This window comes from Bos indicus, chromosome 7 (assembly GCF_029378745.1).
Source record: "Bos indicus isolate NIAB-ARS_2022 breed Sahiwal x Tharparkar chromosome 7, NIAB-ARS_B.indTharparkar_mat_pri_1.0, whole genome shotgun sequence".
Taxonomy (NCBI): Eukaryota; Metazoa; Chordata; class Mammalia; order Artiodactyla; family Bovidae; genus Bos; species Bos indicus.
Window position 1 is genome coordinate 45,837,793 of NC_091766.1, and position 26,470 is coordinate 45,864,262.

Consider the following 26,470-nt stretch of genomic DNA (forward strand, 5'->3'; position numbering starts at 1 on the left):
ACTTTAATTGCAAATAAGGTCAAATCAAAAAGGAATTCTTTGTTATAACTACTATATTCCATTTCATACTGCCAGTGTAATGCAAGTAGTTGGTAATATTCACTTCTGTTATTCAGTGCCCACGATAAATCCAACTTATTTTTCCTCCTCTATCCAGCTGAAATTGACATTATTTACTGTGAATTCAAGTGACTGGTCTAACCTAATAATTTTTCCTGTAATTCATCTTAAATGATAAAGGTGAAAAAACAGTATTTTCTCATGGCTGTTATATTTCACAGGTGATGGTTTTGGGGCTTCCTACTGGCTCAGACCATGAAGAATCCGTCTGTAATGCTGGAGACCTGGGTTCAATCCCTGGGTTGGGAAGATCCCCTGGAGGGTATGGCAACCCACTCCAGTATTCTTGCCTGGAGAATCCCCACAGACAGGAGCCTGGCGGGCTACAGTCCATGGGGTTGGCAAAGAGTCAGACACAACTGAGTGACTAAGCACACACACAGTCTTTAATGGCAAACATAATTATAATAAAAAAATTTGGCTCTTATTTCTTCAAATTTTTTTTCTGATCCCTTACTTTCCCTCCTGGGACTTTAGTGATAGGTTTGCTAGATTGCTTAAATCTTCCATTCTCTCATTATGTTTGTGTTTCCCTTAAACCCTTGAGCATATTCATAACAGCTGTTTTAGTGTTCCTATTTCCTAATTCCATCCTCTTTTTTACTTGTGCCATCAATGTTTTTACTGATTGACTTTTCTTCTATTTAAGGATCACACTTTCCTGCTTCTTTGCATGTCTAATAATTTTTTATTGGATGTTGGATTTTGTTGTATCATTTTCAAGAAAGTTGGACTTTGGGAACTCTCTGGTGGTCCAGTGGTGAAGACTCAGCCATCTCATTGTGGGGACCCTGGTCAGGGAACTAAGATCCTGCAAGCTCCGGGGCACAGTCAAAAAAACCCCCCAAAATAAGCTGGACTTTGTTCTGGCAGGCAGTTAAACTGCTTGCGGATCAGTTTTTAAGTTTTGTTACAGCAGTAAAGTAGCCTTTACTTTGGAGCTAAGTTAGCCTCATTACTAAGATGTACTTTTTTGGAGTAGTCGACAAGGTCTCTTCTTTCTGGCTGGTGGGTATGTGGATTCGTAGCTCCGTGTGAGCTCTGGGAATGAACTGGCTAACCGCTTCACTGTAACTGTTCTTTTGACAGGCTATGTGTAGTTTTACCCTGTGTATGCACAGACTGGTATTCAGCCATGAACATTGCTGGAGTTCTTTCTCTACAGAGCTGTTTGCTCTGTGGTAATCTGCCCAGCAAATTCTAGTCACCTCAGCCTCCCCAAATTCTGGTCTCTTGTCTCCTCAATTCAGTGAGACTACTGGGTTACGTTTGGGTTTCTTCTCCCTACACCATGGTCTTAAAATTAACCCCTGTGATAAAACTTAAAACAGACAAGGGTTTGTTTTTCTTTTCTCAGAAAACATAGCCCTGTGCTAGCTATTGCCCAATATCTGAAAACAGTTGTAGTGTATATTTTTGTCCACTTTTCTAGTCATTTTTAGTGGGAGGGTAATTGCAGCCTCTGTTATTCCCTCACAGACAAAAGCAGAAGGCCGCTACAATTACGGTGAAAGGTTCAGTACAATTGTTAACTATTCAGTATAGCTATGAGACCCCAGAGTAGTTTATCTTGCTAAAAAATTCTGTAGGAAGACTGCCAGGTGAATGAATAATTAACACAATTTGTGTTCAAAGCATGATCCTTTCCATTAGGAAAAGATAATGCTTGGACATGGCTGGCAAACTATCTCTGTGATTACAATCTCTGGTACACTCCTTGCTTTATAAAATGAGTCCCAATTTGATTATGATACAGAACACTGTTAACATCCCAGCAAGTTCCCTCTTGCCCCTGCCGAGTCAGCCCACACCTCCATTCCCAGAAGCAAGCACTGATCTGGATTCTGTCATCACAGGTTTGTTTTGCCTGTTTTAGAATTTTACATAAATGGCATCATATAGAACTTTTGTGACCAGCCTCTTCCATGCAATATAATACGCACTGTGTGGATCTGTGCTTTATTGCTCTTTTTGTTGAATAGAATTCCATTGTTTGTGCATTCTTTTTATGAAGGCCATCTGAACTGCTTCCAGTTTGGAGTTAATACAGGTAAAGCTGGTACAACAAATATTCCTGTATGAGGATTTTGGTGAACATATTTTTTCATTTTTCCAAGATAAATATCAGCAGTGGAACTGCCAGATCATAGGGTAGATACATGTTACCTTTCTCCCATATTCATTAAAAAATTTTTTTATTGGAGTATGGTTGATTTATAGTATTGTGTTAGTTTCAGGTGTACAGCGAAGTGAATCATATGTATTTATCCATTCTTTTTCAGATTCTTTTCCCATACAGGTTATTACAGAATACTGAGTAGAGTTCCCTGTACTATACAGTAGGCTCTTGTTAGTTACCTATTTTATATATAGTGGTGTGTATATGTTAATCCATATCTCCTAATTTATTACTTGTCCCATGTTTCCCCTTTGATAAACCATAAATTTGACTTCAAGATCTGTGAGTCTGTTTTGTAAATAAGTACATTTGTATCACTTTTTACTAGATTCCACATATGGCTGATACCATATATTTGTCTTTGTCTGACTTACTTCACTTAGTATGATAATCTCTAGGTCCATCCATGTTGCTGCAGATGGCATTGTTTCATTCTTTTTTATGGCTGAGTAATCAATCCCTGGGTTGGGAAGAGACCCTGGAGAGGAAAACAGCAACCAACTCCAGTTTCCTTGCCTGGGAAATGCCATGGATAGAGGAGCGTGGCAGGCTACAGTCCATGGGGTCACAAACAGTTGGACACAACTGAGTTGACTAAACAACAACAACATTCCATTGTATATATGTACTACATCTTCTTTATCCATTCCTCTGTTGATGGACATTTGGGTTGCTTCCATGTCCTGACTATTCTAAACAGTGCTGCAGTGAACACTGGGGAGCATGTATCGTTTTAATTATAGTTTTTCTCCAGATATATGCCCAGGAGTGAGACTGTTGAACCATATGGTAGTTCTATATTTAGTTTTTTAAGGAACTGTCATACTGTTCTCCAAAATAGTTGTACCAATTTACATTCCCACCAACAATGTAAGAGGGTTACCTTTTCTCCAAACCCTCTCCAGCCTTTATTGTTTGTAGATTTTTCTGATGATGGCCATTATGACTGATGTGAGGTGATACCTCACTGTAGTTTTGATTTGCATTTCTCTAATAATTAGTGATGTTGAACGCCTGTTCATGTGCCTTTTTGCCATCTGTCATATTTGAAGAAATGTCTATGTAGATTTTCTGCCCATTTTTTGATTGGGTTGTTTGTTTTCTTGACATTGAGCTGCATGAGCTGTTTGTATATTTTGGAGATTAATCCCTTGTCAGTCTCTTTGCAACTATTTTCTCCTATTCTGTGGCTTGTTTTTTATTTTGTTTATGGTTTCTTTTGCTATACAAAAGCTTTTAAGCTTAATTAGACCCTATTTGTTTATTTTTATTTTCATTACTCTAGAAGTCGATCAAAAAAGATACTGCTGAGATTTATGTCAGAGAGTGTTCTGCCTACATTTTCCTCTAAGAGTTTTATAGTATCCAGTCTTATATTTAGATCTTTAATCCATTTTGAGTTTATTTTTGGTATGGTGTTAGAGAGTATTTTTAATTTCATTCTTTTTTTTTTCTTTCATGTTTTCTTGTTTTCTTAAATCTTACTAGTATTCCTTAAGGAATAAACACACAGGTGAGTAGGCTACAGTGAAGAAATCTTTTTATAAGAAAGTTAAGACATTAAAAGATATTTCCAGGTATTATCTTTAGTGATGTTTCTTATCTTTTTTCTGGGACTCCAGGTAATATTCAGCCCCTACAGCTACCACAAATGCAGCAAATCCCCACTTGAATGCTTTTAATAATGCTCCAACAAAGGAAACTTTATTTGCAAAGCCACCCATGTATCTCCAAGCTTCATTGCGGCCCCATGGATCCCTTAGTCCTTGTGTGGCCAGTTTCTCCTGGACGGTTTCTAATGGTGTCCCTTCTATCTTCCATTGTTTATAATCTGGAAGTTCCATTTTACTAGGACCTTGTTCATGTCCATGTCTGTGGGCCATGTCTGACAGCAATCTGACCTCTCAGGACACTCAAGATTCACTAATTTCATTCTTAAAAATACGGAACGCTTCACAAATTTGTGTGTCATCCTTCTGCAGGGACCATGCTTATTTCTCTGTGTCTTTCTAATTTTAATATATGTGCTGATGAAGAAAGTACACATAATGCTTTTGATTAACTGAAAAATATAAGCTAAAATGAATATGAGATGCAGGAATGTTGAGATAACATGTTTTGTGCCACTGTTTTTACTCCTAGTACTTAGAACAATGTCTGACATAAAGCAAGTGCTCAAAAAATATTTGCTGAATATATTAAAAAAAACATAAAATTTTAAAAGTGACTTATACCTAACATTAAGACCACTGTGTAATATCTTCCAATTCTGCTATTTTTGCAGATAATTTTATATACTCAATTTCACCATGATTTTTCTTTTAACAGTTTTGTTCTTGTATCAGAATCTTATTTGTCAAGCCCCACTTTCTTCCCCTAATGTAAAAAAAAACTTTCAATTTTATGAAATCTTCCTTTTCCAATGATTCACTAACAGTTTTAGAGATAAAATGGTAGTTTGTTTTGTTCTGTTTTCCTTCCTTGTTCTTAGTATATTTACGGAATTAAATTAACTGTTGTATTATTTAATTTTTAGTCCAATTCTCAACTTTGTACTCATTTTTAAGGCCAACACTCATTATTTAAAAATCTGTGGGTTAGCTTGTCTTAAACTCTCTGTGTAGTTGATTCATAGTCTTTTCAAGAGTAAAACAAGTTCAGAAGTTTTTGTTGTTGTGCTATGCAACATGTGGAAAATTAGTTCCCCAACCAAGGACTGAATCTGTGTGACCCCACAGTGGAAGCTCAGACTTTAAACCACTGGACTTCCAGGGAAGTCCCCCACAGGTATTTTAAAATTAGACTTCTGTTTCTAATTTTAAAGTGACTAATTCTGTCACTTTAACTTGACTCTCTCAACAGTACCTATTACATAATCTTATTAAGAATGATACGTATTAAGTGATTTACAGAATCATTATTAATGTCTTTCGGTTGGCTTTCTAAAAGAAAGCACAGTGAATTATTTTTTAATTACTTTAACACTTTCTAGGGAATTCCCTGGTGGTCCAGTGGTTAAGACTTGGCGCTTTCACTGCTGTGGGTTCAGGTTCAATCCCTGATTGAGGGACTAAGATCCTGCAAGCCATGGGGCCTGGCCAAAAACAAAAGAAAACCTTCTATAAGTGTATCAATATATGCTTGGTTTTTGGAATAAAAATTCTATGGTCTTTATGTTAGAAACAGTTCAGGTTGTTAGAACTAGAAAAATAACTGGTTAATAAGTTAAGAGCTACAGCAAAGTATAAGACTATAATCTGTCCACTGAATAATGATTAAAATAATACAGTTCTAAAATTTGAAAGAAATTTAGGTTATATAAGAAAGGTAATGCTGACTATTTATAACCTAAACAATATGTGGTTGAATATACTATCATAACCCCTGAGACAATAACTTTTTAACTCCTCTAGTTGGACAAAGGTATACTAACTATAAGACGATATGAGTATTATTTCAAGATCTAAATATACTCCCTGGAGTTGGGTCACTTATCATTTACTATATTAAGAACAAGTGAAATGATCATCATTTATCCACCAAAAAACAAACAACCCTTTTGGTTAGGGCCTGTGAACGGGAATCGCTTCATCAAGTAACGCCCTGTATGGAGAACGCACTTACTGGGATGTAACGTGGGCACGTGCTGTCCGAGTCTGTCATCTTTTAGCATGTGTAGCAACGTTGTTTTTCCTGCATTATCCAATCCAAGAAATACCAATTTACCAGTTTTCTTATATAATCCTGCAGAGTAAGAGCTATGATTAGTCAGTGATAGCCCACACAGGTTATAGAAATAAAGTGACTTTAAATAAAAGTATAATATAATCTTCACAATTTAGTTATTTGGATACTTTTCCGAATTATCCCAGATTTTTGATAAAGAGACACTTATTAACCTTTTGAACTTCTAATATTTTATAAATTGGCCTGAAAAAGCTTGGATTTCTAACCAATATTTAGTTTTGAAGAGCTATTTTAAATCTATTATGATTTGGGACATCACATCATTATAAAACTAAACTTTGCCCCAGTCAATGCATGTGTGTGACCTAAACTTATCTTGCAATACCAAAATGCCAATTCCCTTGATGATTTAACTTAAATCCTCTTTTAATTTATCCCTTGACAAATATTTGTGCCCTCTACTAGAGAAACATAAAGTACTTGAGATTATATATTTATGAAGCTAGACCAAAAGAAAAATTAGAGTTTTCATTTTTTTCACAGGTAAAAATAAATTGTTTTGACAATCAAAACTACAGTGAGTTTTTTTCAGTAAAAAAAGTTTAGTTCCCTGTCAAATTTACCTGAGAATAAGGTTAAACTATTCACATGACTGTGTAAAACTAAGCAACAACAAAAATATCCAAGCACATGATTTTAAATATATCAATCAAGCACTGACACAGTGATAAACAGATAAAGACAGCACTGACTAGTTTAGACTACATTTATTGCAGAATTCCATATTGAGCTTTTTATATATATACTTTAAAGGCTTTTCTTAGAGCACTTTTAGGTTTACAACAAAACTCAAAGGAAGGTACAGATATTTCCCATATACCTCTGGTCCCCACATATATCCCCACATATTTTGTCCTCTCCCCCAAAAGACGACAGAAGTTTAGTGACTTACGTCCATCATTATGCAGAATATTTTCACTGCCCTAAAAAGTCTCTGTACTCTGCCTGTATATCCACCCTACCCACTGCCCAGCAACCACTCATCTTTTTATGGTCTCCATATTTTTGCCTTCTCTAGAATGTCATGTAGTTGGAATCACACAATATGTAGCTTTTCAGATTGGCTTCTTCCACTCAGTAATATGCATGTAAGGTTTCTCCATGTATTTTCATGGCTTGATAGCCCATTTTCTTTCTCATGCTAGACAGTATTCCCTTATCTAGCTATACCATAGTTCATTTATCCATCCACCCACTAAAGGACATCTTGGTTGCTTCCATGTTTTGGCAATTATGGCTAAAGCTGCTATAAATATCTGTGTGCAGGTTTCTGGATGGATGTAAGTTTTCAGTTCCTTTGGGTAAATGCCAAGGAGCACAACTGTTGGACGGAATGGTAAGAGTATGTTTACTTTCATAAGAGAACAACAAACTGTCTTCCAAAGTGGTTATACCATTTTGTATTACCACCAGTAATGAATAAGAATTCCTGTTGTTTCACATCCTCACCAACATTTGGTATTCTCAGCATCTGAATTTGGGGCATTCTAATAGGTGTGCAGTAGTATTGAACTTTATTTTATAGGAATATATGAGGACAGGGAACACAGTAGCAACTCAAAAAATTTAATCAATAAGTGAAAATTTTAAGATATTAGGCAGTTACAGATTGGGCTATCCATTTTCTAGTAAGTTCATGCCAAAATAACATTTAGTTATATACTCACATTTAAGTTTAAGAAGTAAATTTTTTTTCAAGGCCTAATCACCTATCGACCAACAACCTGGATCCTAAGGAGAAAATTATCTTCCAGTCATTTGAGCTGGGATACTACAGCTCTCCTTTAATTATGAGTCAGTTCAGTTCAGTCCCTCAGTCGTGTCTGACTCTTTTGCGACCCCGTGAATCGCAGCACGCCAGGCCTCCCTGTCCATCACCATCTCCCGGAGTTCACTCAAACTCACATCCTTTGAGTCGGTGATGCCATCCAGCCATCTCATCCTCTGTCGTCCCCTTTTCCTCCTGCCCCCAATCCCTCCCAGCATCAGAGTCTTTTCCAATGAGTCAACTCTTTGCATGAAGTGGCCAAAATACTGGAGTTTCAGCTTTAGCATCATTCCTTCCAAAGAACATCCAGGGCTGATCTCCTTTATAATGAACTAGTTGGATCTCCTTGCAGTCCAAGGGACTCTTAAGAGTCTTCTCCAACACCACAGTTCAAAAGCATCAATTCTTCGGCACTCGGCTTTCTTCACAGTCCAACTCTCACATCCATACATGACCACAGGAAAAACCATAGCCTTGACTAGACGGACCTTTGTTGGCAAAGTAATGTCTCTGCTTTTGAATATGCTATCTAGGTTGGTCATAACTTTCCTTCCAAGGAGTAAGCGTCTTTTAATTTCATGGATGCAGTCACCATCTGCAGTGATTTTGGAGCCCCCAAAAATAAAGTCTGACACTGTTTCCACCGTTTCCCCATCCATTTCCCATGAAGTGATGGGACCGGATGCCATGATCTTCATTTTCTGAATGTTGAGCTTTAAGCCAACTTTTTCACTCTCCTCTTTCACTTTCATCAAGAGGCTTTTGAGTTCCTCTTCACTTTCTGCCATAAGGGTGGTATCATCTGCATATCTGAGGTTATTGATATTTCTCCCGGCAATCTTGATTCCAGCTTGTGATTCTTCCAGCCCAGCGTTTCTCATGATGTACTCTGCATATAAGTTAAATAAGCAGGGTGACAATGTACAGCCTTGACGTATTCCTTTTCCTATTTGGAACCAGTCGTGAATACTGATTAATAATCTCCCTAACATTTCTATTTCTTAAAAGGTTTCTACATAGATTGCTTCTAACCAATGCACTTACCACCCTAGCTTTTAAATAGTAAAAGTGTACCGGATAAGATTCCAAAGGGGAACAGCTAGAGCATTTAATCGTTCAACTGGATTGAACTAAGTTTCTGTTCTGTGGTAGGCACTGTTAAACACTTGCGTACATTATTTCACTTAATCCTCAACTCTGTATAGGGGCATCATTATTGTCTTTTTTACAGAGGAGTAATGAAGACTCAATTAACTTATTTACTCAAATGCTAAAGTCAGGTCTGAGATTTGAACCCATGTCTGTGATCACTGACCTAGAGCCAGATATCCTGGAATGTGAAGTCAAGTGGGCCTTAGAAAGCATCACTACGAACAAAGCTAGTGGAGGTGATGGAATTCCAGTTGAGCAATTTCAAATCCTGAAAGATGATGCTGCGAAAGTGCTGCACTCAATATGCCAGCAAATCTGGAAAACTCAGCAGTGGCCACAGGACTGGAAAAGGTCAGTTTTCATTCCAATCCCAAAGAAAGGCAATGCCAAAGAATGCTCAAACTACCGCACAATTGGACTCATCTCACACGCTAGTAAAGTAATGCTCAAAATTCTCCAAGCCAGGCTTCAGCAATATGTGAACCGTGAACTTCCTGATGTTCAAGCTGGTTTTAGAAAAGGCAGAGGAACCAGAGATCAAATTGCCAACATCCGCTGGATCATCGAAAAAGCAAGAGAGTTCCAGAAAAACATCTATTTCTGCTTTATTGACTATGCCAAAGCCTTTGACTGTGTGGATCACAATAAACTGTGGGAAATTCTGAAAGAGATGGGCATACCAGACCACCTGACCTGCCTCTTGAGAAACCTGTATGCAGATCAGGAAGCAACAGTTAGAACTGGACATGGACAACAGATTGGTTCCAAGTAGGAAAAGGAGTACGTCAAGGCTGTATACTGTCACCCTGCTTATTCAACTTATATGCAGAGTACATCATGAGAAACGCTGGACTGGAAGAAGCACAAGCTGGAATCAAGATTGCCGGGAGAAATATCAAGAACCTCAGATATGCAGATGATACCACCCTTATGGCAGAAAGTGAAGAGGAACTCAAAAGCCTCTTGATGAAAGAGGAGAGTGGAAAAGTTGGCTTAAAGCTCAACATTCAGAAAACGAAGATCATGGCATCTGGTCCCATCACTTCATGGGAAATGGATGGGGAAACAGTGGAAACAGTGTCAGACTTTATTTTTGGGGGCTTCAAAATCACTGCAGATGGTGACTGCATCCATGAAATTAAAAGACGCTTACTCCTTGGAAGGAAAGTTATGACCAACCTAGATAGCATATTCAAAAGCAGAGACATTACTTTGCCAACAAAGGTTCGTCTAGTCAAGGCTATGGTTTTTCCTCTGGTCATGTATGGATGTGAGAGTTGGACTGTGAAGAAGGCCGAGCACCAAAGAATTGATGCTTTTGAACTGTGGTGTTGGAGAAGACTCTTAAGAGTCCCTTGGACTGCAAGGAGATCCAACTAGTCCATTATAAAGGAGATCAGCCCTGGGTGTTCTTTGGAAGGAATGATGCTAAAGCTGAAACTCCAGTACTTTGGCCACCTCATGCAAAGAGTTGACTCATTGGAAAAGACTGATGCTGGGAGGGATGGGGGGCAGGAGGAGAAGGGGACGACAGAGGATGAGATGGCTGGATGGCATCACTGACTCGATGGACGTGAGTCTGGGTGAACTCCGGGAGCTGGTGATGGACAGGGAGGCCTGGGGTGCTGCGATTCACGGGGTTGCAAAGAGTCGGACAGGACTGAACTGAACTGAACTGATCCCAGACCTTTGGTTCATTTCCATTTCTCTACACTGCCTCCTGATATTAGCACTATTAACTTTCTTGTTCCTGACTGTGATGCAGTCTTTTTTGCCTTTTCAGCATAATTCAGGATAGATTCATTGTTCTGTAAACTGAGATACAGATTCCAACCTGTTACAATCCAAAACATCAGCAAAATAAAGTTTAAAAACCCCTATTTCTGACCCATTTCTTACAAATACGTGACAAAATAAGAATTCTCTTGGAGGTAGTATAGCAACATCTGACATTTGACCTGTGGTAGAGCAACAGTATAAAAATAATGTGAGGAATTTTATTTTTAAAACGTAAAGGAAAACATCCTGAGTTTTTTTTAAATTTGCAAATATTAAGGTTCAACTAAGAAATAAAAATACAGTGACAAAATTTGATCTTATACTTTTATCCTTTTAATATATAGTAGTCAAAATTTATATTTCCCAAGCAAGATTTACTTCCTCAGTTAAGATTATGTTTGTGGAGAAAGAAATATTTATAAAAAAGATATCATTCCATAAGTACAGTTTGAACTATGTTTATCAATCTGTAATTACATGAAATGCTTCTCTTTCTGCCAATTCAAATTAGAGCAAAATTTGAAAATGGGACTAGAAATATTTTTGTAATTATTGCAATAGTAAAGTTGTGTATATCTCAACATAAAAGTTAATCAAAAGTCTGTCTTTGGGGGAAAAAAAGCCTGTTTCACTGAAAAATGTGAGAAGTCAAGGGTGTCAATAAAAGAACATTTTTCCTATCTGTAAAATCTATAAAGAGAAGAAAATCACTAATCAAAATCTCTGGGTTAATAGTCTCATTTAGTAGGTTAAAAAATGCCATTTATAATATATGAGGTACTTGATGGAACATGAATTTTTATTAAAAAAGCAAAAATAATAATGCCTAGGATTCCTGTGAGGATTACCTGAGATAAAGGATATAAAGCTCTTATGGAAACTGGCTAATAAATGGTAGCTATTCCTGTTAGCTATTCCTGCTAGTAATATGCTTATCAACAACCTTAGGAGGTAGGAACTGTTATCATTTTACACATAAGGAAATTAAGGCTAAAGTGGAGAAAACAATTTATCTAAGATTACTTCATAACAGGTATAATGAGTAGTTGAATATGTTTGTATGACTCCAAAGCCCACATCTGTTAACTACTGGGTTACATATAAAGCAGCTGTAGACAAATAAAAGACACTTTTATGTAAGTAGGATTAAATGGGATAACAAAAGAGAACAAAGGGCCAACATTACCTAGAAACTGTAGCACACTGCTGAAACCACTGTAAATCCAGTCAAATATGAAGGACATAGCCAGATCTTACAGGGTCTGGAAAAAAAAGTGGGATTTAGTCAATATTAAATAGCAATGACATTAAACATCAACCGTGAGTAAATAATCCTACAGCAACCTTACTACAAGGAGTTAAATACTCTTCCAGGCCAGTCTAACCTGGTCTGTGCTGCTGCTGCTGCTGCTAAGTCACGTCAGTCGTGTCCGACCCTGTGCGACCCCATAGACGACAGCCCGCCAGGGTCCTCTGTCCCTGGGATTCTCCAGGCAAGAACACTGGAGTGGGTTGCCATTTCCTTTTCCAATGCATGAAGGTGAAAAGTGAAAGTGAAGTCGCTCAGTCGTGTCCGACTCTTAGCGACCCCAGGGACTGTAGCCTATCAGGCTCCTCCATCCATGGGATTCTCCAGACAAGAGTACTGGAGTAGGATGCCATTGCCTTCTCCGAACTTGGTCTATACTGATGCATAAAAAAATAAAATGCCATTAAAATACCATGTAGAGACCATTCCCTGCCCATCAAAGTAGCAAACATGAAAAATAACAGCCAAGACTAGAAAAAATGAGGTAAAAGAAGCATTATTAATGGCAGTATAAATTGGAACAAATGTTTTTTAAAACCAATTTGGCAATAATGTATCTGGTGATACAAAAATTTTAGAAATTGTCCTAAATAAGGAAAGGCTTTATGTATAAAGATGTTCATCAAAGTGTTACATAATAAAATGTTTAGAAATAATCTATGTTCAATAGTAAATTAAATTCTATTGCCTGTGAAATATTTACCAAAACCTTGGAGTAGAGGGAGAGACAGGAGCCAAAAGGAAAAGAGAGGAAATTTATAATCATGAAATAAGTTTCTGAATCTATGGGGAGTAAAAACCCTTTTTCTTTTTGTTTGGGTCTTTTATAGCAGTTGGTACTAGACAGTATATTTCTGTGTTTATTATCTTTTTGCATTTTTCAAATTGTAATCATGTTACTAAATGTAAAAAAAAAAAAATTACTAAATCAGACTAGAAAATGCAGAGTATAGTTCAATTCAGCATTTACTGGAGAGGGTGTGGAGAAAAGGGAACCCTCTTACACTGTTGGTGGGAATGCAAACTAGTACAGCCACTATGGAGAACAGTGTGGAGATTCCTTAAAAAACTGGAAATAGAACTGCCTATGACCCAGCCATCCCACTGCTGGGCATACACACTAAGGAAACCAGAATTGAAAGAGACACGTGTACCCCAATGTTCATTGCAGCACTGTTTATAATAGCTAGGACATGGAAGCAACCTAGATGTCCATCAGCAGATGAATGGATAAGAAAGCTGTGGTACATATATACAATGGAGTATTACTCAGCCATTAAAAAGAACACATTTGAATCAGTTCTAATGAGGTGGATGAAACTGGAGCCTATTATACAGAGTGAAGTAAGCCAGAGAGAAAAACACCAATACAGTATACTAACGCATATATATGGAATTCAGAAAGATGGTAACAATAACCCTGTATATAAGACAGCAAAAGAGACACTGATGTATAGAATAGTCTTTTGGCCTCTGTGGGAGAGGGAGAGGGTGGGATGAATTGGGAGAATGGCATTGAAACATATATAATATCATATATGAAATGAGTCGCCAGCCCAGGTTCGATGCACGATACTGGATGCTTGGGGCTGGTGCACTGGGACGACCCAGAGGGATGGTACGGGGAGGGAGGAGGGAGGAGGGTTCAGGATGGGGAACACGTGTATACCTGTGGAGGATTCATGTTGATATATGGCAAAACCAATACAATACTGTAAAGTTAAAAAATAAAATTAAAAAAAAGTTCAGCATTTACTTGACATGTACTTAATAAACTAATATACCTAATATGAAAACCAAGAGAAAAAAAAGCCTCTTTAGAAAAGAAGTATCATTTATACAAAAATATGCTTTCACATCAACAAAGTTCATTTTCTAGAGCTGAACAAAAGAACCTAGGCCCCAAACTTGGGCAGCTCTGAAAAGTTTGAAGGGCTGTGCTATCTTTGCTATTCTTTAGACAAAGTACAACACACAGCCCTCCTTTCTTTAACCACGTCTCTTCCAAAGTGGGCTAAGCTGGACAAAGATGGGCCCACCAGGCTCAGAATTTCCTAGAGGGTTAAGATGTTGAGACCACATCACCTTGAGAGTGAGAAGCAGAGAAGAGACAGCCTACCTAGTTTGCACAAGGCCTAGCAGTATTTACTAGGTGATTCTCTGGATCCTGGCAGTAACTTCTCCCCTTTTCTATTAACTTCGTGCTTGAACCAGCATAAGTAGAATTTTGTTCTTGCAACCAGTTGATTTCCAGATTAACACTGGTAAAATGAACAGTTTCATTTGTAAGTACCACAGAATGTGATACTGTAACTACATCAGCAACATAAATATGTAAGAAGAATCTATTACCTTAGACGTTATTATTTTACACGTTGAAAATTACAACTCCTTCTACTATTATCGTTTTAGGTCATGGAGAAATTGAGACTTAGAGAAAATATATACAAGTGGCTTATCTTTTCTGAAGATTTTTAGGTATATGCTTTTTGAAGGAAATCATAATAATCTTCACTGCAGAGAATCAAATAAAGCAGTGGTGTGCTGCGTTTTTTTCTTTCTAATTCAATACATACTTACCTAGCTCATATAACATCCAGGGTCCTAAGCTAGACATTACGGGAATACAAATACTGATGACAAACATGGCTCATTCTCTCACAAAGGTTATACAGTGATAAATTAGCTACACAAGCGCAACTAACAAATGTTAAAACTGAATAGGATATTATCTAAAATGGTAACAACTCACCCTATAGAGTTTCAAGAATAATTCAAGCACAAGGGGAGAGGGGGAAAGGCCAATATTGTAAATCCTAAGCTACTAGGGGAGTAATGATCATAAGAGCATAGAAACAAAACAATAAAAATAAATAACAGAGAGATGAGGTCGGCTTCCCTGGTAGCTCAGTGGTAAAGAATCCACCTGCCTGTGCAGGAGACACGGGTTTGATCCCTGAGCTGGGACGATCCCACAAACTGCAGAGGAACTAAGCCCATGCACCACAGCTATTGAGTCTGTGCTTTAGGGCCGGGAGCCACAGCTGCTGAGACCATGGGCCATAGCTACTGAAGCTTGTGAACCCTAGAGCCCACGTTCCCCAACAAGAGAAGCCACCACAATAAAAGCCTGTGTACCTCAACTAGAGAGTTGCCCGTGCTTACCGCAACTAGATCAAAGCCCATGGAGCAACAAAGACTCACCACAGCCAAAAATAAATTACAAAAAAAAAAAAAAAGATATGAGGTATGTGTGTGCATACTAACAGAAAGAGGTACAGTGAAATGAAAGTCCCTCGTCGTGTCTGACTCTTTGCGACTCCATGGACTATACAGTCCATGGGATTCTCCAGGCCAGAATACTGGAGTGGGTAGCCTTTCCCTTCTCCAGGGGATCGTCCCAACCCAGGGATCAAACTGGGGTCTCCCGCATTGCAGGCAGATTCTTTACCAGCTGAGCCACAAGGGAAGCCTGAAAGAGGTATATTATGCTCACAAATAACACTTTATATTATGTATGAAAACAAGAGAAAACCAGTCCTGCTTGTCTCAACATTCAAAATCCTATTTTCACAGTTCTCTGGTGACAACAGTGTACAGCTAAGGAAAGGTTTCTTGGATGGTGATTGGGTACCCATAGCCTGAATGGGTACAGCAAAAAGTCAGGAATTGTTAGATGATGTAACTGGGATTAGGGGATTGAGACTGAGAGTTAAAATCAATGGGTGCTAATTAGTGATGCACAAGCCAGATTGATAAACAAATCTGAGATTAAATGTAGACATTTGGTTTTCATGCTGGCTACTTTTAATATGTGAACATAAGAAACAATGCTGAGTCTGCATTTCAATTTAGTAAAATGGAGCAAAACAAAAAAATACCAGCTACCATTTATTGAACTTCTGTGAGCAGTATGGTCTAGAGGTTAAGAGCAGCAGCTCTGAAGCTAAGACTTTACTAATATATTAAGTAACTTATTTCACTTTCCTCATCTGTAAAATGGGGATAACAATACCTGAGATGGTTGTTGTGAAGATTAATTACTACACACACAGCATATAGTGTTAAGCATGGAGGAAGCACTCAATTTTAGCTGCTATTACTATTATTTCTTCCACTACATGGCCTACAGTACTAGGCACTTTACAAATATAATCACTAAACACCTCAACAACTTTTCAGGATAAATATATTATTGACTGCATTTTGCAGAAGCTGAAGTTACTAGTAAGTAAAAATTCAACTTTTAGTGATTGGCACATCTAAGTTTCAAACATGAGTCTGACTTCCACATCCATCCCCTTTTCCTTACATTGCATTGGCCCTCTAAAGCTTTGTAAAAATAGTTTTAAAGGTTTAAAGTTATTTAAATCATTACATAACATTTTAAAACTACTCCAGCTCATGACTCTGACATGTAATTCCTTCTTCTGCCTCACATCCCACGGCCAGTCATTCCTTAGTTCTATCAATTTCTGCATTTTCTTTGATTCTCACAGGAGCCACCTAGTTAAAATCCTTGTGTCAGTTTCCTAAACTACCACCTTAACATCAAAATGTGTTTCTACCTAGTTGTACATGCCCTCCAGAGTAGCTTCACCAAAATGTCATCTCGGACTTGTTGCATAGTCAGGGTGACTGTAACTCCCAGTTGGCTGGGGACAGTCTCAGTAAAGTTATCTCAGTGTAATCATCAATAGTGCTTCCCTTCTCAAAAGGGTCCCAATTTAAGTGTTAAATTATATGGCTGTTCTGCTTGTGGATGGAGAGCCACTGGAGGTTTGTGAGCAGAGAAATGATACAGTCAAACTCCTTGGTCCAGTGTTCCACATCCTACTTGTAGCTACCTTTCCAAGCTTATACTACATATCACTTCCCTACTTGTAGTTTTCCCTGGGCTAAAGTAAACTGCTTGCTGGCGACCTGTACTTTACCTTAAAACATCTGCCTATTATCCTTCCTGGCATCAGAATGTTTTCCCACCATCTCTGCCTAAAGTCTCCTTGCCAAATGCTATGGAAGAAATTAATTCTCACTTGAGATAGTCTTCAAGGTACAGATGCAGGTGGAAGAACCAACAGAACCCAGAAGGGTAAAAGAACTATAAGAGACAGGCAAGAAAAGCAGTCAGTCACATTATATGCAGAGATGTCACTGCTAGCTTTGGTGACGGAGGCGACTGTTGAGAGCGTGAGCAGCTTGCAGTGAAGTGGCAGTACGGGAGAGCCTGCAGCCAGAGGCTCGAGCAGAGCTCTGTGACCTTGAACAAATTAAAATCAGGGCATTTTATGAGCAAACAAGATAAAATGCACAAAGTAAGTAAGTAAAGTTTGGCCTCTGTTATTAATATTATTGAGAAGAGAATGAGATGGAAGTTAGCAGGTGGAGGCAGTGAGGAAATTCTTCTGGCAAAAAATTCGAAATGGGGTAAGGGAAGTGAGATTTTCTTCTTAGGGGAGGGTGAGGTTTGATAATGTTGATACACTGAAAGGAAGGAGCTAGTGGCAAGGAATAAGTCAAAGATGAGAAAGAGAAGGAATTGAGCAAAAGGGGCAAAGTCTCAAGAGGAGCCCGGGCAGAGAGCATGCTCTCTTTCTCTAAGATGAAAAGGAAGGAAGGCCAGGAAAGGTGAAGGAGTGTAGAGAAATTCTGAGGAGCAGACTGAGGATTAGAATAGCTACTGTGGGGGAAAGATCAAGTTAAAAGATGGCTAAAAAGAGCCAATTGCTAAGACTGAAACATTCACAGCAGTGCCAGTCTGCACTGACTTCTATCCCTCCCGCTGCTCCCCCAGCCCCGCCCCAGCAGTGCTCTGCTTTAGAGAATAAGGAGCAAATGTGTATTAGGGACTTCCAGAAGAGCAAATGAAAAAAGAGGAACAAGACTTTGACAGCACTAGTGACAGAGGCTGAAGTGGTCTGATCAGAAGTTCAGGCTGCGTGGATAAAGTTACAAAGGTAGACAAAGTACGGGAATGGGTGGGGATCAAAAACAGGCTTCTCACAGAACTGGAAGAATAGAGGAAGAGTCTTCAGTTAAAAATAGCAGATGTAGATGTAGTAAAAGGGTGCAAGAAGTGAAAGGTGATCAGAACTGTGCCAGCAAAGTGGAGGAAAATGTGGGTTCAGAATGTAAGGAAGGTCTGAGTGGTGGCAAGCTCCAAAGTACTGTCCACGCTGACAGGCAGTGGAATCACCAGAAGATTGGAGGGGAGTATTACAGAAAGCAGGACTGTGAGTCAAGTGGCAAAGTCCTCACTGAAGATGACTGTTGGTAGGAGAGAGACTGATGGAGGGTAGAGAGGGTAGCCATGCAGGTAAATGCATTTTTTGTGTACGGATTTGCTTTTGTAAAATTTGTCCCAAGATAACTAATAACATATATGGGGAAACTCTTCTTTAGAAATTAATGAGATATTTATATTTCTATAAAGTCACGGCTTCTGAGATCTTTAAAACAAGCTAGGAGTCATTAGTCATTTTAAGTAGAGGTAAAAATGCCAACTAAGAATAAAAGTTACTTAGCCGCAAACAGATACCTGAGCCCTGAGAACAGGTTACACAACACCATGGACACACTATTAAGACATGTGAAAAGCAAAGGTCAGGAACAAGGAAACATATACACGTCAGCAGATTTATTTATTGCATGAACACCAAACAGGAAAAATCGCTCCACAGATTAGAAAAGTGATCTACTCAAGTAATATGAAAATCAGTGCAAAGGGTGTAATGGAAATAAATTCTCAGATTACAAATAACTTCTGAAAGCCTTGCCACATTAAACTTATAAGAATGATTCCATCTATATGAAATAGTCCAGAATAGTCAAGTCTTTAGAGTCAGTAGATTAGTGGTTGTCAGACTGGGGGGAAGGTGAAATTGGGAGTGGCTAATGAGTACTGGGTTTCTTTTGGGGTGATGAAAATGTTTCTGGAGTTACTGGTGGTGGTTGCACAACATGAATAAACTAAAAACTCTCAATTGTACACTTACAATGTTAAGTAGTGTATGTACAACTATCCTTTATAGTATGTACTCTCTTTCAGTAAAATTATTAAAAAATTAAAGAACCGACTCATTGGAAAAGACCCTGATCTGGGAAAGACTGAAGGCAGCAGGAGAAGGGGATGACAGAGGATGAGATGGGAGGATGGCATCACCGACTTGATGGACATGAGTTTGAGCAAGCTCTGGGAGACAACGGACAGGGAAGCCTAGTGTGCTGCAGCCCATGGGGTCGCAAAGAGTCGGACACGACTGAGTGCCTGAACAACAACGTAATTTGGGCTTCTCAGATGGCTCAGCGGTAGAGAATCTGCCTGCCAATTCAGGAGAATGGGTTCAATCCCTGGGTCAGGACGATCTCCTGGAAAAGGAAATGGCAACCCACTCCAGTATTTTTGCCTGGGAAATCCTATGGACAGGAGCCTGGCAGGCTTCAGTCCATGGGGTTGCAAAAGAGTCGGATATGACTTGGCAACTAAACAACAACAATATAAGTAATTTAGCAAAATCATTTAGGTGTGAACTCTTAAAAAAGAGAAAAAATAAACATAAGATGACAAGATACAAATACTCTAAAAAGTAGTGCTGGTAGAAAATAAAAACTAGAATATTCTAAGGAGATAAATCCTATTGAGAATAGGATTCTAGAGTAAGTACATTAATAACTTTGGGAAGCAAAGCATGGTAGAGCTGTGGTAAAATGGATGGAGTAGAATGGATGTCCTAGATTTTAAAAAATCTAAACTGAATGTGCATCCCTGCCTCTTACCCGGCCGTATTACATGGTATGCAGAACTTCCCCCACCAGGGATTGAACCTGTGTCCCTGTGGTGGAAGCATGGAGTCTTAACCACTAGACCACCAGGAAGTCCTGAATATGCTTCTTTTGAAATACTGTAATTTCATCCTGGGAAAGCCAATCTTCATGAGCCCCAGTTTGCTCTTTGATATAAGGGAAATACTGCCTGCCTTACAGAGTGTTAAGAATGATTAAATACGATAACATACATGAAAATACTTTGAATACACCATATAAGGTAGTATTAATTTAGACTGAATCGATTGAAAATCAAAGCACAGAACTGCCAATTTTGAAATCAACTTCAATATTAATAACTACTACTAACAAAAAGATTTTTAATGATGTTCTGATTTTACTTTAAATGTTAACATCACTGTCACCAGAAAAGCACTAGAATAGTTTCCTTCAAATCCAGGTAAGGAAATTTCAGTAGAAGAGATTGATCACAACTTTCTACACAATTTTGTCAGGCTTATATAAAGTGCACAAATTCCATAAGATCAGTATACTATCTGTAAACCAATTTGCTAAGTCGCTTCAGTCGTGTCCGACTCTGTGCAACCCCATAGACGACAGCCCACCAGGCTCCGCTGTCCCTGGGATTCTCCAGGCAAGAACACTGGAGTGGGTTGCCATTTCCTTCTCCAATGCAAGAAAGTGAAAAGTGAAAGTGAAGTCGCTCAGTTGAGTCCGACTCTTAGCAACCCAATGGACTGCAGCGACCAGGCTCCTCGGTCCGTGGGATTTTCCAGGCAAGAGTACTGGAGTGGGGTGCCATTGCCTTCTCCGTAAACCAATTTAGGAACTATAAATACCCCTCTCTCGGTTTCAAACAGTACTAGAAATACAAAGGCCAAATTCTGGCCATGTTTTGTCAAATTTCGACAAGGCTCTGGGCCTTGGTCCCTCCGGGATCTAGAGGACTGTTTCCAGGCCTCCATACCCCACACCCTCTCCTTAAGTCCCTTGTATAAAAATGTCATAGTATTTACATACAGTCTTCCCACTTCCTCTAATATACTTTAAATAATCTTTCAATTACTTAAAGTATCTAACACAAAGCTGCTGCTGCTGCTGCTGCTGAGTCACTTCAGTCGTGTCCAACTCTGTGCGACCCCATAGACAGCAGCCCACCAGGATGCCCCGTCCCTGGGATTCTCCAGGCAAGGACACTGGAGTGGGTTGCCATTTCCTTCTCCGATGCATGAAAGTGAAAAGTGAAAGTGAAAAGTGAAAATGTCCAACCCTTAGCGACCCCATGGACTGCAGCCTTCCAAGCTCCTCCATCGATGGGATTTTCCAGGCAAGAGTACTGGAGTGGGGTGCCACTGCCTTCTCCGCTAACACAAAGCAAATAGTTGTAAATGCAATGTAAATGCCATGTAAATAGTTGTCAGCACTTGGCAAATGGAAGTTTTGCTTTTTCAAACTTTCTGGAATTTCTTCCCCCAAATATTTTCCATCCATTCTTGAATCCTCAGAAACAGAATCCATGGATAAGGAGGGCCAATGTCCATACTAAAAGTTTGGACACTGATGATGTTGAATGTTTCAAAGTAAGACTGCTTTTAAATGCCCACCCCTAAAATTATTAGATTTTCTTTTTACAACCTTTAAAGTACTGAAATAGTGATGCAAATAAAAAACGCAGGACAGTCTTCAATGTGAGATAAAAATGTGCAACTAATAATAGGTTTACTTTTTCAAATTAAAAGTATTTCTTCAGCTCATTGTGTCCTATGTACCTAATACCTTAAAATTCCTGAAGAGTTTGGTTCTTTTGGTCAACGGTGTCAAGAGTTTCAGCTGTTGTCAAAGTCAGAATTTAAACCTTGTTGGAGACTCTTGGGACAGTCTGTAAATAATTGCAGTTTTCCCCCAAGAGTATAGTGTATCTTTTCCCCACTCAACTGGGACTTGGGCAATGGGAAAACGTTAACTACTAGTAGTAGGGAAAGCTCGATTTGTCTCCACACTATGTGGGAGAGTTGAAAACAACACGTCGCGTCACTGCCTCTGAGCTGTCAATGATCCCCGCAGCCTTCACCTTACCTGGTAAGGAAATTGAGGCTAAGGGCAAGGAAGGGCTTGGCTGCAGTTCAGAGTCATCTCTTTGATTCCTGAAATAACCACCATTTGACAGCAGCGGTGTCCTTTCCAGATGGTCGTCAGAGTGGCCCCGCGAAACACGAAAGGAACCTGTCGTCTTTCCCGCCGCCAGATTCCAGGGCGAAAAACAGGAGCCCCTTCCCCGCCCTGCTATAGGAAGGGGCATCTAGTGGGCCCAGCCCCAAAGGCGCTCCTTCCCCGGGATCGACAGCTGCCGCCCGCCAGTTCTCCCGGGACTAGAGGCCGCCACTTACCTGCGGTTGGAGAAAACGCAATTCCTTGCTTGGAGTCGGCCCTATTCACTCCGACACCCAACCGCAAAGAGCGATGGCTGCCGCGGCCGTAGTTCGCGTTAGCTCCTTCCGGGCCGGCGGGTGCTTCACTCCCGAAGGTTCGCAGGACAGCAGTGCCGCGCGCCTGCAGTTCCGCCTTCCGGCGGTTCCGTGGACAGTCCCGCGGCTGAGTGCGCTCCGAGCTGGGACCTGCTGCCCACACAGGCCTGAAGGAGTTTCAGGCAGAGAGGGTAACACCGGTTCTTAGCTTGGAGGAATTATACGTGACACCCTCTTTTCTTTTTTCTTAATTACATTTTCAAAGTGCACCTGTTTTCTTGAGTTCAACAAGTAATTTACAAAATGTAATGTGCCGGATAATGTGTTGAGCTTTCAATAAGGCTATCTTTACTCCGTCGTTCTTTGCTAATGAATGTTGATCTTTAAGACTGTCTTGACTCCGCTGTTTTTTTGCTCATGGATGTTACTTTTCTTAAATTTATTCAAATAGGAATACTCGGGTGCCTTGAATGAAAATGGCAGTGCTTGCAGTGATGGCAGTGCTTCCAAGATTGCTCCCAAGCCTAGGATTCTTTCTCGGTGATGCGGACAGAACAAGGAGGTGCTTGGGGACTGAAGCAGTTATTCGATAGATACCCAACAAACCTATTACTGGCTCTGCTGGATCTCCCCCTCTTTCATCCCAGCCTCAGGAAAATGACTTACTCCATTGGTACTCACTTCTCACTTGTCATTCCTTCTGCCAGAACTGCTTCCGCAGGTATCTCCCTCCACCCGGCTAACTCCTACACACTCTTCAGGTCTCAGCACCAATAGCTCTCTCATCAGACTCCCTCTCAGATTCAGTTAAGCCCTTTATTTCAGGTTTCCCCAGCAACTGTACAATTTATCTTATGATTGATTGAAGTTATCTTATAATTTTACAATTAAAATGTACGATTATTTATCTATAGCCTCCCCAACAGGCATTCTATCAGCTTCCTTAGGTCAAGAACCCTATCTGCCTTTTCTCCTGTTGAACATATTTTCAGTGCTTGGCATACTATAGGCGCTGAATACATTCGAGCAAGTGATTCATTCATAATATAAAGGACTCTTAGGTACATTTTTGTCCTCAGAGGGTTGAAGAATTTCCCTGGAGTCCATTGGTCTAAGTTGGAGGAGCCTGCTGTTCTAGTCTGGGTTTCCCTTTATTCTCCTTTCCACTGATCTAGTCTTCAGTTTGGTTTAATAAATACTTTTTTAAAAAAATTGGAGGATAATTGCTTTACAGTGTTGTGTTGGTTTCTGCCACACAACAATGCTAATCAGCCATAATTATACATATGTCGTCTCCCTCTTGAGACTTTCTCCTCCGACAGTAAATACTTTTAAGTGGCTTGAGGCACTTCACTGGGCTTCCCAAGATTACGCCACACCTCTTTTCCAGAATTTGAAAAGATATTCCTGATATCCTTGGCATTTGAGTTAGCCTTTAGATAGAAATCTAAATTATGATTCCTGCTGACTTCAGCAATAGATTGTAAATCAATTAGGAATAGGGGAATGACAATAAGCAAGACAGTCTCTTTCTTCCAGGACCTTTTGATTTGGCTGGGAGATGTGTTAATTCACAACTGACTATAAAAGAAGGTAGGAGAGAAAGGATAACAAACTACACACTTCTGGTAGGGGTGAGGGAGTGGAGAGGCAGGGGATATCAGTGTTTGAGGAGAGCCCTACAGGATATGTAAGATATTTAACCTTGAGCTTTTTGATGACTATTATCATGATAAAAGTAATACACAGTCATGGTTAAAAAGTTTGGAAAGTCAAGAAAAATGGAAACAAAAACCACCCTCTGTCACACCTCACAGATACAGTTTTATAAGATTATAATCATACTATGAACAGTTTTGTAAAACATTTAAAATTAAAAACATTTCAATGTAATCAAGTATTCTTCTAAATCATTAATTTTAATGACTGTATTTTAATAGAGTACAGCTACAGATTATGGTTCTAACATTATTAACCACTTGAAGTTTCAGTTACTACATATGTAAAATGGGGATTAATATCCAGCAGGGATAATATCATAATGTGAGAATAACATTCAGAAAGGAACAGAGATAGGAAAAGCTCTAGGCAAGTATTATGCTTTGACTAAATAGCTTTCCACTGGACTACCAGGGATGTAGACTCCCAAGCTATAGAGCCTTATGGAGGTTCTGAGCAAAACAGGAACAGGGTCAGAATCATATTTTTGAAAGTTTGCTCTGGCAGCCATGTGTGGGTTGTATTGGAGCAGGTAAGGACTGAAAACTGAGATTAGTTTAGATTAGATTAGAGGAGATGAGACAGCTGCAGTCACAGAGTTGAGAGGTAATATGGGGCAGTGCTGGGTCACTGGGAACAAAGAAATAGAGAGTCAGCTGTGAGAAATTGTAGAAGTCAGAACCTATACGCGATGGGTTACATGTTGGTAGCAAAAGTAAAGGAAATATCAAAGTTCCAAGTTTTAACCTGGCTTAGTGAGTCTGCTTCTATCTCCCCTACAACCACCTTACTGCAGGTCACTATCATCTGTGGCTGGGTTACTGCAGCAACTCTTCTTTCCCCATTGATTGGTTATCTTCACAGCAGTTGGATTGATTTTTTGATGCATTCATTTTAAAGCATGAATTTAATTACTCTAGTTTACCATTCTTCAGTTGCTTCCCAAAGTCTATAAAGTCTTTACAATGCCTTATAAGGCTCTTGCTGCTCTGCCTCCTATATTTCTCCAATCTCCTCTTGTGCCACTCTGTCTTGCTCACCACAGCAAGCTCATTCCTGTCTCTGAGCTCTTGTAGGTGCTGTTCCTTTTGCCCAGAGTCCTACTTCTCCCCATATTCTCCCTTTGTATAGCTAACTTCCTTGTCCTTTAGATCACAGCTTAAATGTCGCCTCATGTCCTAACCTTTCTATCCACATCAAGTCCCTGCTTCCTAGTCTCTATCTTACTACCAGGACCTCAACAGCACTTATTAAGTTCAAAATTTAAAAAGATATATTTATTTACATTTTTATTGCATTTCCTCCACTGAAAACTCCACAGAAGGAAGAGACCCTGTCTGTCCTGTTCTGTTTTTTTCTTGGTGCCTGTCATATGGAAGGCATTTAAAAAGTATTTGTTGAATGAATTAAGAAACCAATTAATGAAGGAGCTGGTGAGGTCATCCAGTAGAGAATATGGTGAAAATATAGTTTAGAAGGGAATTTATATTTCATATTTCTGATAACATGGTGCCAGAGTATGTGTGGATAGGCAGGGACAGAGAGATATATAAGGAAAGAGTTGGCGTTTGATATTGTACCAGCTACCCAGAGGAGATAAGGTCCGACCAGATGCTGACAGTATTTCAGCTACACTACAGGTCAGTATCAGATGGGACACAATGTGGCATAATAGTTAAGAATAAAAGAATTAGAGAACATGATACTTCAGAAATAAGTGCTAGTGGTGTGATTTAGTCTCCAAGTGCAATAGGAACTTAGAGTAGTGAACAAATGAGGGTCAAAATATTCCAAATAGAAGACTGGAAGAGATGACACTTTAAATTTATCCATCCAAAAATGTTTATTGAACACCTGTTAAGTGTGAGGCCCCATGTGTTGAGAATACAGAGTTGAACAGGACACAGGCCCTGGTTTCTCTTATGGTCTAACCAAGCAGACAGACATGAAATCAATACGATTACCTTAAAACTGTCGTGAGGTATATAGAATTTTATTCCATTGAAGAAAGATAAGCATAAACACAAATATATAACAATGTTGGTAAGTGCTGTGAAGAAAAAAAAAAAAGGAGGGTTGGAGGGATAAAAAGTCAGCAAGGAGAGTATGCTGTTGTACAGGGTGTTCAGAAAAGGCCTCACCATAAAGTATCATTTGACTAAAGAAAGGGTGAGTGATTGAGCTGGAGGAGTGTCTTGCGGAAGAACATCCCAGGTAATGGAAATAAGAATTAAGGCAGACTTGTGCTTGTATGCCTAGAGAGATTCCTTATTCCTAAATAAGGAATCAAAGTCAATGAAATATTCTTTGTACAGTGTTGTCTCTTTAGGTCTAAAAAAAAAACTAATAGTGTGTCTGGAGTAGTGAGTGAGAGGGAGTGTAGAAGATGATGAGAAAGATAACAAGGCTGGCTGAGCGATCTGAAGCCTTAAAGGCTATGAGTCGGA

General features: G+C 39.3%; 1 protein-coding gene, 1 non-coding gene and 1 pseudogene across 2 annotated transcripts in view; all 3 read right to left on the reverse strand.

Moving 5' to 3' along the window:
- Window positions 1–22,377, reverse strand: part of SAR1B (secretion associated Ras related GTPase 1B) — a 34,320-nt gene extending 11,943 nt beyond the window's left edge. Inside the window, exons 1-3 of the mRNA XM_019964934.2 lie at window positions 22,227–22,377; window positions 11,932–12,007; window positions 5,924–6,043 (exon numbers count right to left, since the gene is read on the reverse strand). Coding sequence (XP_019820493.1) covers window positions 5,924–6,043; window positions 11,932–11,989 — 178 coding nt within the window. The 5' untranslated portion in view covers window positions 11,990–12,007; window positions 22,227–22,377. The remainder of the gene's footprint in view (window positions 1–5,923; window positions 6,044–11,931; window positions 12,008–22,226) is intronic.
- Window positions 3,825–5,917, reverse strand: LOC139184165 (NADH dehydrogenase [ubiquinone] 1 beta subcomplex subunit 3 pseudogene; annotated as a pseudogene).
- On the reverse strand, window positions 4,237–4,342 carry LOC139184253 (U6 spliceosomal RNA). The gene has a single exon (XR_011567847.1). It is a non-coding gene; the product is annotated as a U6 spliceosomal RNA (small nuclear RNA).
- Window positions 22,378–26,470: the final 4,093 nt, after the last annotated feature.